Source organism: Aethalodelphis obliquidens, unplaced genomic scaffold, assembly GCF_003676395.1.
Source record: "Aethalodelphis obliquidens isolate GAN/ISIS:26980383/991018 unplaced genomic scaffold, ASM367639v1 scaffold31, whole genome shotgun sequence".
Lineage (NCBI taxonomy): Eukaryota > Metazoa > Chordata > Mammalia > Artiodactyla > Delphinidae > Aethalodelphis > Aethalodelphis obliquidens.
The window spans coordinates 11,780,710-11,793,256 of NW_020837975.1; the positions used below are offsets into that span (position 1 = coordinate 11,780,710).

Sequence of the window (12,547 nt, forward strand, 5' to 3'; positions counted from 1 at the left end):
TGTTAAGAGTCTAAATATATGCAAGGAAAGATGATACATCCTCCAATATAGTCTTAGGAAGAGTTGGCACGTTTTGAGAAAGGGTTATTTGGTGAATTGGCTTTTGGCGAGTTTGCTTCCCCTGGAGGCAGGTAGATGTGGAGAAGATCGTCTGCTGGGCTGTGGGCACAGCCTCTGCCCCTCTGAAGCTGACACTTAACGGCGCCTTTTCTGGACTTTGTGGTGGCATCATCACCTGTCCCTCCTCCCGCAGCCATCCTGCTGGCCTCCAGTGAGCTGATCCGCAGCAAGCGTCTAGCGCAGATGCTAGAGGTCGTCCTGGCCATCGGCAACTTCATGAACAAAGGGCAGCGTGGGAGCGCCTACGGGTTCCGGGTGGCCAGCCTTAACAAGATTGCCGACACCAAGTCCAGCATCGACAGGTGCGACCTGCCGGCTTCTGGAGTCTCCGTCTCACCCCATCCTGGCCTCTCCCCTCCTCCCCGTTACCCTCCCAAAATATGCCACAACTTCCCCCTAACACCTCACCCTAGTTTCCGCCGGACCCTCATTCCCAATTCCCTTGGCCCCGTACCCCTGACCCGACTTTCACCCACAGAAACATCTCTTTGCTCCATTATCTGATCATGATCCTGGAGAAGCATTTCCCTGACATCCTGAACATGCCCTCTGAGCTGCAGCACCTTCCAGAAGCCGCCAAAGTCAAGTAAGGGGTCCTCTTGAGGCTGCCTTCTCCCTGTGATCCCGCCCTCTCTCATCTAAACTTCCTCCTTTGGGGCTGCTCTGAGCTGGCTCAGAATGAACAGCATCTCGGGGTCTGCTCTGGGAGAACCCAACGAAAGACACTCTTTGCTCTCAAATCCTCATTTCAGAGATTCTCTCAGGAAACAAAGTGGGGAGTGGGGAGCTGTGACAGGGATGGGGAGAATGCCGGCAATGGGGTTGTTGTGAAGCCACTTACCACTGCAGGCGAGCAGAGCTTAATCCTGCCTCTGCAGAGTGTGGGAGACAGTGTAGGACACTCGCTCCATTATCCCCACAAGGGGTAAGATAGGCATCATCTACCATCTCCTGTCACTCACTGGCTGGGGGTGGGCAGTAACGCTCTGGCCCGCAGAAAAAGTGCTCAGTGGTTGGAAGTCAGGGCTGTCCACTACAACGGATGGTCCAAGGAGATGGCGGGGGTGGGGTGGCGGGCTCCAGGGGCATCTGCTACAGGCGAGAAGTCAGACCTGAACGTATATAGGCTGATAGAAGCATCTCCAATAGAAGCAGAAACGCAGAGGTAAATAGCTAATACACATCAAAGGTATACTGCATGCAAGATACCATGTTAAGAGCTTATGAGCATTACCTGATGGTAATAAAAATAAATCCAAGCCAGAGGCCATGTGTTGGAAACCTTCCAATATGCAGCATGACATTTCCGGTCTAGAAGGATCTATAGGACATAAGTTTCACCCGTCATTTTATAGAAGCACAGACAGAGCACAGAGGGGAGGTGATTTGCCAGGGCAACATGTTAATAGCCAAAGCAGGGCTGGAACCCGGGTGCACTGACTCCCAAAGCCATTGGGGTTTGCTCTGCCTTGTACTAACCCCAGCTCCTCTCCCTCCCTCTGTGTCCCCCCGCCCCCCCATAGCCTGGCAGAGCTGGAGAAGGAGGTGGGCAACCTCAGGAGGGGCCTCAGAGCAGTCGAGGTGGTGAGTACATCATCTATGCCTGCCTGGGTTTGAGGGGATGCTGCCTGTGTTTGCTGCCTGTCACTGGGCCAGAGGGTGGACCCCCCCACCCCACCCCCCAGATGCAGACCCTGTCTGATGCATCTCTGTGACCCAAAGCTCCTGGCTGGGGCGACAGAACAGCTGGCACAGCAGGTACAGCCTGTAGCACAGAGTGAGTGCTCAGGAAAGGATAACTGAATTACCCAAGGCTTAAATTTAGACTGAACAGGAGACATCCATCTGAGACTGTAGCCTATCACTGTACAGTGGAGTGGAGTGAATGAGAAATCTGCCACGTTTAAGGCTGATTCAAATCGATGGGACAGAGGATCTGCATGCCTTGGAAGCCGACTTAGGGCCAGTAACACCTAGTGTGACACTGGGGACCACTGTCCCCAGAAGTTCTTATGTCTCTTCACCTCCTGCCTGGGCCAGTAGAGGACCCAGGGGCTATACTTTTTTTTTGCTGGAGACCCAGATCTCTACTATTCCTGATCTAAGGGCTTCTCAGATGATACTGTCTCTAGCCCAGTGTGGAGGTGGCCCACTCCTTTGTTCCCATCTAGGAACTAGAGAGCCTTCTCATCTTCACTGGGCGTATGTGGGGAGGCGGTTAAGGGGATAATGGGCTTAGAGAAAGAAGTATGAGAAGGAACCTTTTGTTGCCATTATGGCAGTGGGGGGACGGGGCAGGGGGCTGCTTTCTAATTTATAGCCCTTTAAAGTGCTACCCAAAATGTGGTCCGTGGTCCATGAACCAGCAGCATCGCATCAACTGGGAGATTTGGAAATGCATCTCACACTTCAATCGGCACACAAATCACCCAAGGGTCTTGTTAAAATGCAGATTCTAATTCTGAGTGGGGCCTGAGAGCCTGCTTCTTAAAATTTCACGCTGCTGGTCCCAGACCACGCTTTGGGTAGCAGGATCTAGAGAAAGAAATATGGCAGCGGGGGCGAGGGAAGCATAGAGGCAGGGGGTACTGATTGATACCTCACAATCTTTGCCACCCTTAGAATTTGAGACCCAGGGTGTACCCTCTTCCAAAGGAAGGCTCAGTGTCCTGCGATTGGCAAGGAGGGTGGAGGACGTGGTGAGTCCCAGCATTCCTGACGCTCGTCCTGGCACTGGTCTGACCAGCACTTGGCTCTCCCTCCTCAGGAGCTGGACTATCAGAAACGCCAGGCGTGGGATCCAAAGGACAGGTTTGTCCCGGTCATGAGCGACTTCATCACGGTCTCCAGCTTCAGCTTCTCAGAGCTGGAGGACCAGCTCAATGAAGCCAGGGCCAAGGTAAGGGCGCCCCAAGCCCCCAGGCTGACCCCACCCCCACCCCTCTCTGTCTTCACCGGTCCTACCACAAGTGGCCCAGAAGGGACACACCCAGAGGCACAGAGCTTTGAGGAGAAGGGGTTTCCTCACTCCTACAAAAAAAGCGACAGCAACGCTGTTGCAACGTTCACAGTCCATTGACCAGATGTCAGGCGCCCCATGAAGTGTTTTCCATCCTCTGTCTCACCGCCTACCTTCTGGGTTTGTTGAAAGGCTATTATCCCATTCCACAGATACGTGCACTGAGATCCACAGACGTTAAGTAACTTGCCCAGGGTTGCCCAGCTGTGACAGACAGAGCTGGGTTAGAAGCCTGACTCCGGAGCCTAGCTTTGCTCTCGGTTGCTCTGCCTCTTCCTGCTTTGCACTCTGACACGCCTCTGGACCCCAACTGTGGGAGTCTTATTGAGTTGTGGGTCCTCATTCAGGAGGTCGGGGGTGGAGCCTGAGATTCAGCCTTTCTAACCAGCTCCCGGGAAACACCCATGCCGCTGGTCCAGGGAGCACACTTAAGAGTAGTGAGGGCTTTCTTAGAGGGTTTTCAGTAGGTTGAATTAGAGATGGTAGCTCTCAGTAATAGTGCCAGGCAGGCAGCTAGCTAGCACTCTGCATCACTAACTCATTTAACACCCCCCCAACAGTATAAAGTAGGTCCTATTATTATCCCCATTTTACAATGGGGAAGAAACCGAGGCACAGAGGGGTTAAATAACTAGCCCGATAACTAGATGATCTGACATCCTTGTGGTCCTGACCTTAGGAAGTGCTTCCCAAGGTCTGCAGCTCCTGGTCCTGTACCTACACCCTAACAGACCCAGAGGTCACTCTGGGCAGCCTCTGTCAGTCAGCCTGGGTCTCCCACCTCCCAGGTGTCAGCCTCAAGCCTTTCCTTCCTTCAGCCTTGTCCTTACCCTGATGACGTGGCGGGGGGCTCCCTTCTCTAGCCCTGCCCCCCCCCCAAGTCCCCCCACCTGGATGAGCTCTGCTCTGGCTGGAACTCAACTGCCCACCAGGCTCGGGGGCGACTCTCCACCAACCCTTCTCTTCGACAGTTCTCCAAGGCCCTGATGCACTTTGGGGAGCAGGACAGCAAGATGCAGCCGGATGAATTCTTCGGCATCTTCGACACCTTCCTGCAGGCCTTCTCGGAGGCCCGGCAGGACCTGGAGGCCATGCGGAGAAGGAAGGAGGAGGAGGAACGACGGGCGCGCATGGAGGCCATGGTGAGGGTGCTGCTGGGGCCTGGGTCTGAGCAAGGCTGAGGGAGTGGAGAGCGCGTGGGCGGCGGGAGGCTCAGGGTGCCCTAGCAAGGAGGAAAGTGGGGCCACTTGGTAGACCCAGCCCAGCCCAGGCGTCAACCCGCGAAGGAGGGCAGGTGTCTGTGGCCTGGACCGCGGTGGATGTGCTGGGCCGCGGCCTCTCACCCGCCCTCCTCGCCCTTCCAGCTGAAGGAGCAGCGAGAGCGGGAGCGGTGGCAGCGCCAGCGGAAGGTGCACGCGAGCAGCGCGCTGGACGAGGGCGGCGAGTTTGATGACCTGGTGTCAGCCCTGCGCTCGGGCGAAGTCTTCGACAAGGACTTGTGCAAACTCAAACGCAGCCGCAAGCGATCAGGGAGCCAGGCCCTGGAAGCCACCCGGGAGCGGGCCATAAACAGGCTAAATTATTGACCTGGGGGACTGGCCGCAGCGGGAGGCTGGGAGACAGGGATGGGCCCAGGGCGGCGGAGTGGAGGAGGCCATGCTAGTGACACTTACACAATTCGGTGCTGGATTTAGAGCCCTGGGCTGGGTCCTGGGGGCGGGGCTACGTGGCAGGACCCGGTGTCTCCCCACCTGAAGGGGCTCCCCTCATCTCCTCTTCCCATCATTCTTCCTGCACCCTGGCCCCAGGGGTCACTCTTTGAGGCGGACTTGGCCATCCCGGGCCGGCCCTGCTCCCTGACCCCCAGCACGGACACCCAAATGTTGGCACAGAGCTGTCCCATCTCTAGCCTGGAGAGAGGTCCACGGACCTCGTCTAGATTTCACGTGCCGTGGGGAGTAACGGGCGGGGGCATCCAGGCTCCCATCTCTCAAGAGTAGGCTTAATGGAACGTTGATATGGGGCGAAGTTTCCTATTGAAAGGAAGAGGCATGACATATGCTAGCTAGATGTGTTCCAGGAAAAAAAAAGATGCTGGGAGTCTGCAGGGACCAAGTCATCAGGACAGGGTGACAGTGCCTGTTTCCTACATCGCAAGCCCTCTGGCCCCTCTTGCATGTCTTAAGTTTCTCTCCCTTCCCTCCTGCCATCTCCATCCTATACTAATCCAGAATCCCGGAAAACTCACCTTTGGGTTCCCACGACTAGGGCTCACTATCAGGTACTTGATGGATCTGGTAAGGGAAGGGGTTCAAGGAAGAAGACCTCATTCATCACCACACCTCGTACGCTGGGCACAGGGACCCTGGAATGAAACTGTCCTTCCCCACCCTGTACCACCTGACCGTTGTCTTGAAGCGAGACAGTGACCTCACACGTTGGCTAGGGGTTCCAGAGGGCAGCACCTGAATGGCTCCACCCAGAGCGCCTGGGTTACCACTGAACACTACTCGGACCCCGTACTCGTCTGACATCTGCCACTGAGCAGAAGGCACAGTGACCTCCTGCTCTGTCCAGCCTGCAGGAGACACTTCCAACTGCGTTCGTCTGGCTGAGGTTGGCCCTGGGGCATCGGTTCCGAGGGCTCCAAGGGCAAGAGCTGCCCTCTGCAGTTACGTGCCACCTCTAAGGGAGTAAGGGGACCGCCTCAGGGGCATTCAGATGGGGGGCGGGCCCAGAGAAGGCAGGGTGGAAAGCTGAGGGGGGGTCCCACCCCCCCGCCCCCAGCTCTGGGACCCGACTTGGTTCAGCCGGCTTTCATTCTGGTTCTCCTGTCCGTTCTCACCTTCATTCTGTCCACCAGGAGCTGTCCTTCTGGGGCAGGATGATGGCTGGTATCTACACAAATTTTCTAAAAGGACAGAGGTGAGCTGAACTCCATCAAGGCTCATTTTTAATACATTTCCAACCCCCCAGAGTTAACCCCTCATCCTCTGTATCTGTGAGACCTGCCTGATCCTCCCTACAACCCCACATCAACAGGCTCCCTGCCCTTCTATCCTCCTGCCCTTCCCTTTTGTGTTTCTCACCTTCTGACCTCCTCCTCCAGCTCAGGGTTATTGCCAGTGGACAGACTGGTGGGCTGGGCCCACTCTTCAGCTGCCTATCTTTTCTGGGGGTGGGACCATAGTAGCTGCAGGGGAAGAAACACAGGGTTGCTGAGCCCAACATGGGTGTTGGTTCAAGGGGGAGGGATTGAGCAAGTGTAAGCCTGGTGGGGACCGGTGTGAAGCAGCCATCCTGGAGTCCAGGTGAGGGTAAGGTGAAGGCTTACCAGGAAGAGTGGCCGCAGAGCTGTGTGATACCCACAAAGCCCCCGCTGGAAGAAGCCGGCATTGGGACAATGGGAAGGTTGTGGTGGGACCTCGCAGGGTCCTCCCCCAGACTGGCCGGGCCGAGGTCCACCTCACCCACTGGGACCGGGAATAGGGAGGGCTCCACGTCTAGCCAACAGGCCTGCCCAAACCCCGGTATTCCCACCCACCGTGGAAGGCTGGATACGCACCAGGGAAGAAGGAACATGGAAGACGTTCGAGACACGCTGGATCCACAGAAAAGCACAGTTCGGTTTAACTGTTTACAGAGGACACGTATATTGATTGTTCCAGGGCTCAGGCTTCTCACCTCTAAAGATTTTGCTTTCTCTATTTATTATTTTTCTAGATCTGGCCAGTGGCTCTGACACCAGACGCCACTGTAGCCAGATCGCCAACAGTGCCTTGGACCACAGACCATCACGGCTGACTCAGCAAGAAGTGCTGGTGCCTTGGAGACAGCTGAGTTGGTCCTTGATGTGCTAAACGTTGACGCCTGTTGTATTTGTCCCTTGGTCGTTCCCAGGTGCCCTTCCTGCCACCTTTGGGTTCATTTCTCCAGCTAATTTTGTGTACAGCGTAAAATTCAGTTAATCTGATGCAACCTGTCCCCTTCTCAGCAGCAACATCTGCTCCCCCTCCCCTGTGAGGGAAGGGAGGTGTGTTTAGGGCGGCGGGAGGAGAAAAGTCTCCGGGTGGATGGGGAAGGGTCTGGTCCAGGCTCTTCCCCAACCCTATTCCCTTTCCACCCTCTGGGGGAGCCGTGACCACCCCCGCCCCCCACCTCTACCACCTCCACGCCAAGGCTGTTCTCACCAGCTGTTTCAGATGACAAATGAGGCTAATGTACAAATTCTGCAGCGTCCTTTTCGCCTGCACCTTTTTTATAGAATATATTGTAATACTAAAAAATATTAAATCCGTGCCACCCCTACCTAACCGGCCTTGAAACTTGTGCCTTCTTCCCACGCTGGGACGTGAGGCGTGCTGGGGAGCGGCATAGCCCATGGTGTGTGGGAAGCAGATCCTACCCGCTCTGCGAGCCCCGACTGTGACATCCTCAGGAATTCCGCAAGCCAGTTCACGTCGTACGGTAGCTTGAAATCGGCCAAGGTGGGAGGACTTAGACCATGGAAATTGGCCTTTTTTGCTTTTCCAAGAGCTAGTTGTTAAGCATTTGCCAGCACACCTGGGTGCAGGGCCAGAGGAAAGGCAGGCGGGGGGGCCGGGGGAGTGAGGCTAGAACTAGACACCTACCCACACCGAGAGAACCCCGCAAGCGCGTCCAGCGTTTGGGGATGTGAAAACCGGGAGCCTCTAATTGCACCCCGTGACCTCTACCAGCCGGCGACGGGATGGGCTTCAGACACCCCTACCTGACGGTGCTACTGGAGATGCTGCATCTCTGGGCCTCCCTCTCCACTCCTGCCTTCTCCCCCAGGGAAGGCGGGGTGCACGGAGAACACGCCGCTTTGCTTTTCCAGCGTCTCTCCTGCTCCTCTTCCCCCAGGGGGCGTTGGGTTGAGGGGTGGGCCTGCCATCACGGCGGCTCGGTGCCCTCGGCACAGACACAGTCCTCATTCTTGCATCCCCCAAATGGGCATCGTGGCTTTATTTGGTGCACCGTGTGGGTGAAGGCAAGCGCCATTGCTCCTCCTCCCCTGGTGTGTCCCAGGACGAAGGGGTGCAGGTGGAAAGGCCATGCGCGGGGCAGGTGTGGGAGGTGTGCTTGGTCAGGAGGCCTCAGGGCTGTGGCCCACGAGGCCCCTGCTTGGGAGCCCTTGGTTCCCTCCCGGGGAAGGAAGGAGAAGAGGAAACCCAAGAGGGAAGGGGAGGTTATGGGCTCCATTGTCGGAGAGAGTCCACAAGTCACTCAGTGTGATTCGGGGGTTATCTAGCCTTGCTTGCTGCGGCCAGCCCCCTCCCACGACCTTAGTTAGGGTCCAGGAAGGCTGACGGGCCTGCTGGTTTCCTCTCGGAAGAAAGGAAACCTCGCAGGTCAGTGTAGGTCATCGAGCAGTAGAGGGGTGGGCTGACCTGGGGTTCCTACCGGTTGAAGGTAACTGGTGGCGGGGTGAAAGGAACTTGACATCTTTCCCTTGGCTGAAATCTCATCCCATCTCTTGACCTCGCTGGGCCAGGGGTGAGAGGGGGCAGGAGCTCTACGTCCGATGGAAGTCCCCCCGCTGACCCCCGGTCTTGCTGACGAGCTTGATCTCCGCCAACACGATGTCCCTGCTGACAGCCTTGCACATGTCATACAGGGCGAGGGCGGCCACGGCAGCGGAGGTCAGGGCCTCCATCTCCACCCCAGTGGGGCCCCGAGCCCGGCAGGACGCCCGGACCACCACGGCGTGGCGTGTGCCGTCCAGCTCCAGCTGCACCTGCACGTGGCTCAGGGCCACGTGGTGGCACAGCGGGATCAGCTGGCTGGTCAGCTTGGCCGCCTGGACGCCTGCCAGCTGCGCCACCACCAGGGCGTCTCCCTTCTTTAGCTGGTTCTCCTGGACGAGCTTGTAGGCCACAGGCCCCAGGAGGACCACGGCTGAGGCCACGGCCACCCGCTCTGTGTCTGGCTTCCCACCCACGTCTACCATAGCCGCCTGTCCTTCCCTGTCCACGTGGGTCAGTTGGTCTGAGGTGGGCAGAGGTCCTGATGGGGTGGCAGGAGCCCGGGGCTCTGGGCTAAGGCACTTTGGGTTGGCATCTGAGTCGAGGTGGGAACTGTAATGTCTCTGAGGGAGCCCAGATGCCAGCCACCGCTGGGCGAGGAGAGGGGTCTGGGGGGGCCAGCCCCCTTTCCACAAAGTCACCGTCTGGCTGGAGAAACTCACTCTGTATCTCCGACCCTGAACATGGAGGGAGTCCCTGAAGGAGATGCTTGGAACGGCTGGTGGGGAATCTTGGCACATCAAAAATAACTCTGGAAGGAAAAGGAAAGAGAAGAAAGGCTCAGCCCAAAAGGTAGGTCTTTTCCCACCTCCCTCCCCAAGCCTCGCCCCACCAAACCCCGAGTTCACACTGGGGAAAGGGGAACGAGGGGCAAAGAGCACAGCGAGAGAGAGAAAAGTGACGATTCACAGAGAGGGGCCCCCGGAATAAGCACGCGCAGCCCTCCTCGCCAGGAGGTACACAGGGCCAGGGTCCCGCAGGCTCTGCCTGCCCTGCAGTGGGCTCTGTGGGTGCTCCCACCTGGGCTCCCCTCCTCACAACCTTCCTGTTGCCCAAGTTCTCTTAAGAAACACCTAAGGTCTGAAGACTGAAGCCTCGATCAGATGACTGCTCTGTCCCTTCATTTTCTTAAAACGATAGCGAGGCCTCAGCCTGAATTACCAGTTAGTTACTCTCATCTTCACATTCTCCGGGAAGGGCTAAGAGAAATCGTATAGTTTATAGACAACACACTAAGGTAAATATTTAGTCTCTTTAAACAATATCTCAAGCGGATCAGAAGCATACACAAAGCAACAGGATGCTCTGAATGGTCCCAGGGGCCTCAGGGACCTTGTAGGCTCTTGTTACTCAAAGGTGGTCCAGGGACTGCCAGCGCCAGCGCCATGTGAGGACTGTTAAAAGAGATGCAGCCCGGGCCTCCCGAATCCGAATCTGAAATAACAAGATCCCTGAGGGAGTCACGGGCACGTGAAAGTCTAAGAGGCCCTGTTCTAGGCAACTCCTGGTTTTATAGAGATCAGACCACTTTAGTTACTCTATATCCTTGAGAGTATTATTATTCCTTCTGAAGCAATTAGGCCTCCCAACTTCTAGCTTTCCATCATGCTCTAGCCCCCCTACCTTGTCAGTGTCAGAGGTACAATTATCAAGGCACCCCCCACTCCTTGCCATCAAGGCGTGTCAGCATGGGTCAAGGCCCAACACAAGAGGGTGAGGATGGTGGAGGTGACGGCAGAAGAGAGGTGACACAGGTTTCTTCCCGATGGCATGCTGTGGTGAGCCGCCCTTCCTTCTCTGGGTGGCGGGTGTGGTCCCTGGGCTGTCTCTGGCCCACTCCGCCCACATGCCTCAGGGCTCTCTGCTCCAAGTGCTGAGGGAGAGAATCCCTCCCCCTGGTCTTCTCACTGCTTCCTCCTGCTCAGGGCACGATTCAGGGGCCCAGATCTGGCTGTGGCCAAGGGGGCGAGGCCTCCCCTGCTCTAGCCTGGGCACGCACCAGACAGATGACAGCATCCCCAAAGCTCCGCATGGACCAGCCAGTTCCCCAGGGTTAGAGACCACATGTGGCTCAATAAAAAGGTGTTTCTGTTTGAAGCATCCTATGCACATAAGAGACGCCCTGGGCCCGTAAGTTCCCGGGAGTTAAGGAATTAGGCAGTTGAGATCCTGGCTGTGTCCTCCCTAGGAAGCTGAGTAGCACTCTTAGCTTGCTGCCTAAGCGCTGCCCACACAGCAGCGTAACAACACAAGGACCAACGGGCACTAATGGTCCGGACACGCACGTGAATTGACCCACAGGACAGAAGGGAAGGGACGCCTGTGACTGTATCCAAGCTGGGAGATTCTAAAGCCGAGGACAAGATCTCTGTCTTACCCAGAAGCTCCATTTTCAGGGGACAACTAACATAGCGACCATAAACCTGGAGGACCCCCCCGACCCGATTTCTGGTGAGACAGAACGATGATTTCTGTGGCATGTACAGTAAGAGGGAGCAGGGAAGGGAAGAAAAGCCACAGTAAAGGCTTGGAGGGGTAGGAAAAGGTGAAGGATGAGAACCTCAGGATGAAGTGCAGGATCAGGGTGGGGGGCGCCTACGGCAGGGGCCCCACCCCACGGGACCCCCCCACCCCGACAAGGGTGAGTGGTTACGTACTGATGGGTCACCCACCGATGAGGATCATGGGCCGGTTCTTCATCTGGGAAATACTGAACATGCCTGGGGCGAGGGAAGGATGGGGGGGGAGAGGAGAGCAGGGAAGCAGGGAGAGAAAGAGGGCGGGGAAAAGAGTTCACTGAAACGAACGATGGACACAGAGGTATGACAGCCCCGTGGACAGGCACTCACCTACCGCAGCCCGACAAAAAACCCCCGCCGTACACTGCAAGGTCGCCCATGATGGAGCCCATGACAGTTTTTGGATGCCAGGACCCTGCCCTCCCTGTCAGGGATGAGAGAGGGGCAATGACACCCCTCTTTCTCCACCACCCAATGAAACAGCCCGAGAGAATGTGGGGCCCCCCGTCGTGTGCAGGAGAAGCATCACTGCACCCCAAGTCTAGAGGGCCAGCAGAAGTGACGGAGAGCACGGACCACACTGAGTGCCACTGGCTCACTACAGACCTCCCTCCTGCTGACAGTGGACCACTCACCGCCCAGCCTGGCCTCCCCGCCCCCTCACCTGCATGCTGCCGCTTCTTCCTGCCCACGGCAGCCCCAATGATGCGCAGCAGCTCCTCCTCAGAGGCCCCCGCCCGCAGGTGATCCCGTAGAGATACCTCTGAGTTCCCAAAGAGGCAGACCTGGAGAGATCACATTGCAGGTGAGGCCAACATGCCCCCCTCATCCTGAGCCTTGGCCCCCATCCTTGGAGCCCCCCTGGGCTGGGCACGAGGGCCTCCCATGGCTGGTCATACTCAAAGCAGGTCTTCCTGCAATGAGGGGCCGAAAGTGCTAGATGGAGGAGTCGGAGGGCCTGGAAGGGCAGGAGGCAAAAGTAGACACCCCAAGGCCTGCATCATCTGACTCCCGGTCGTGTTTCCTTCAGCGCGTGGTGCGTACTTGAAAAATACCAAATAACTGCCGACAGATACAGCGCATCAAAGTCTAGATCCACACCCTCTCCTGCGACATGCCACGCAAAGGCCTCTTCACTGCATGAGAACGGACCCCAGTCAGTGGGAGCTGAGCCCCGGCATGGACATCCATTTCCCCTCCATCCTCTTCCAGTCCCTTTGCTCCCGGACCCTGCCCGCCTGGCCCTGCTCTGGTTCGTGGTCCCTGACTTGGGGCTGAACAGCAGAGGGCTGGTGGAGGTGGCAGCCTGAGGTCATTCAAACTTGACTCAATGCTCCCCTGAC

General features: G+C 57.0%; 2 protein-coding genes and 1 long non-coding RNA gene across 12 annotated transcripts in view; 1 reads left to right on the top strand and 2 right to left on the bottom strand.

The window, feature by feature from the left end:
- The window catches only part of DAAM2 (dishevelled associated activator of morphogenesis 2), a 113,869-nt gene extending 106,420 nt beyond the window's left edge, over window positions 1–7,449 (top strand). For 2 of the 3 annotated variants that reach the window (XM_027127153.1, XM_027127152.1), the window contains exons 20-25: window positions 254–422; window positions 599–706; window positions 1,644–1,704; window positions 2,888–3,019; window positions 4,111–4,281; window positions 4,504–7,449. In XM_027127153.1, the coding sequence (XP_026982954.1) occupies window positions 254–422; window positions 599–706; window positions 1,644–1,704; window positions 2,888–3,019; window positions 4,111–4,281; window positions 4,504–4,725 (863 nt within the window). In that variant the 3' untranslated portion in view covers window positions 4,726–7,449. The remainder of the gene's footprint in view (window positions 1–253; window positions 423–598; window positions 707–1,643; window positions 1,705–2,887; window positions 3,020–4,110; window positions 4,282–4,503) is intronic. The other variant, XR_003437177.1, reaches the window with a different exon arrangement.
- LOC113631078 (uncharacterized) lies at window positions 1,075–4,122 on the bottom strand. The gene is made up of 3 exons (XR_003437178.1): window positions 3,253–4,122; window positions 2,720–2,890; window positions 1,075–1,441 (listed from the first exon to the last, which is right to left on the bottom strand). It is a non-coding gene; the product is annotated as an uncharacterized LOC113631078 (long non-coding RNA).
- Window positions 7,450–8,101: 652 nt separating the features above from the next.
- The window catches only part of MOCS1 (molybdenum cofactor synthesis 1), a 35,978-nt gene continuing 31,532 nt past the window's right edge, over window positions 8,102–12,547 (bottom strand). For 4 of the 8 annotated variants that reach the window (XM_027127156.1, XM_027127154.1, XM_027127157.1 and 1 more), the window contains 3 exons: window positions 11,869–11,989; window positions 11,358–11,405; window positions 8,102–9,436 (listed from right to left, as the gene is read on the bottom strand). In XM_027127156.1, the coding sequence (XP_026982957.1) occupies window positions 8,676–9,436; window positions 11,358–11,405; window positions 11,869–11,989 (930 nt within the window). In that variant the 3' untranslated portion in view covers window positions 8,102–8,675. Of the gene's footprint in view, window positions 9,437–9,917; window positions 10,120–11,342; window positions 11,406–11,534; window positions 11,629–11,868; window positions 11,990–12,547 lie in introns of those variants that run through there. The other 4 variants (XM_027127159.1, XM_027127160.1, XM_027127162.1 and 1 more) reach the window with 4 other exon arrangements.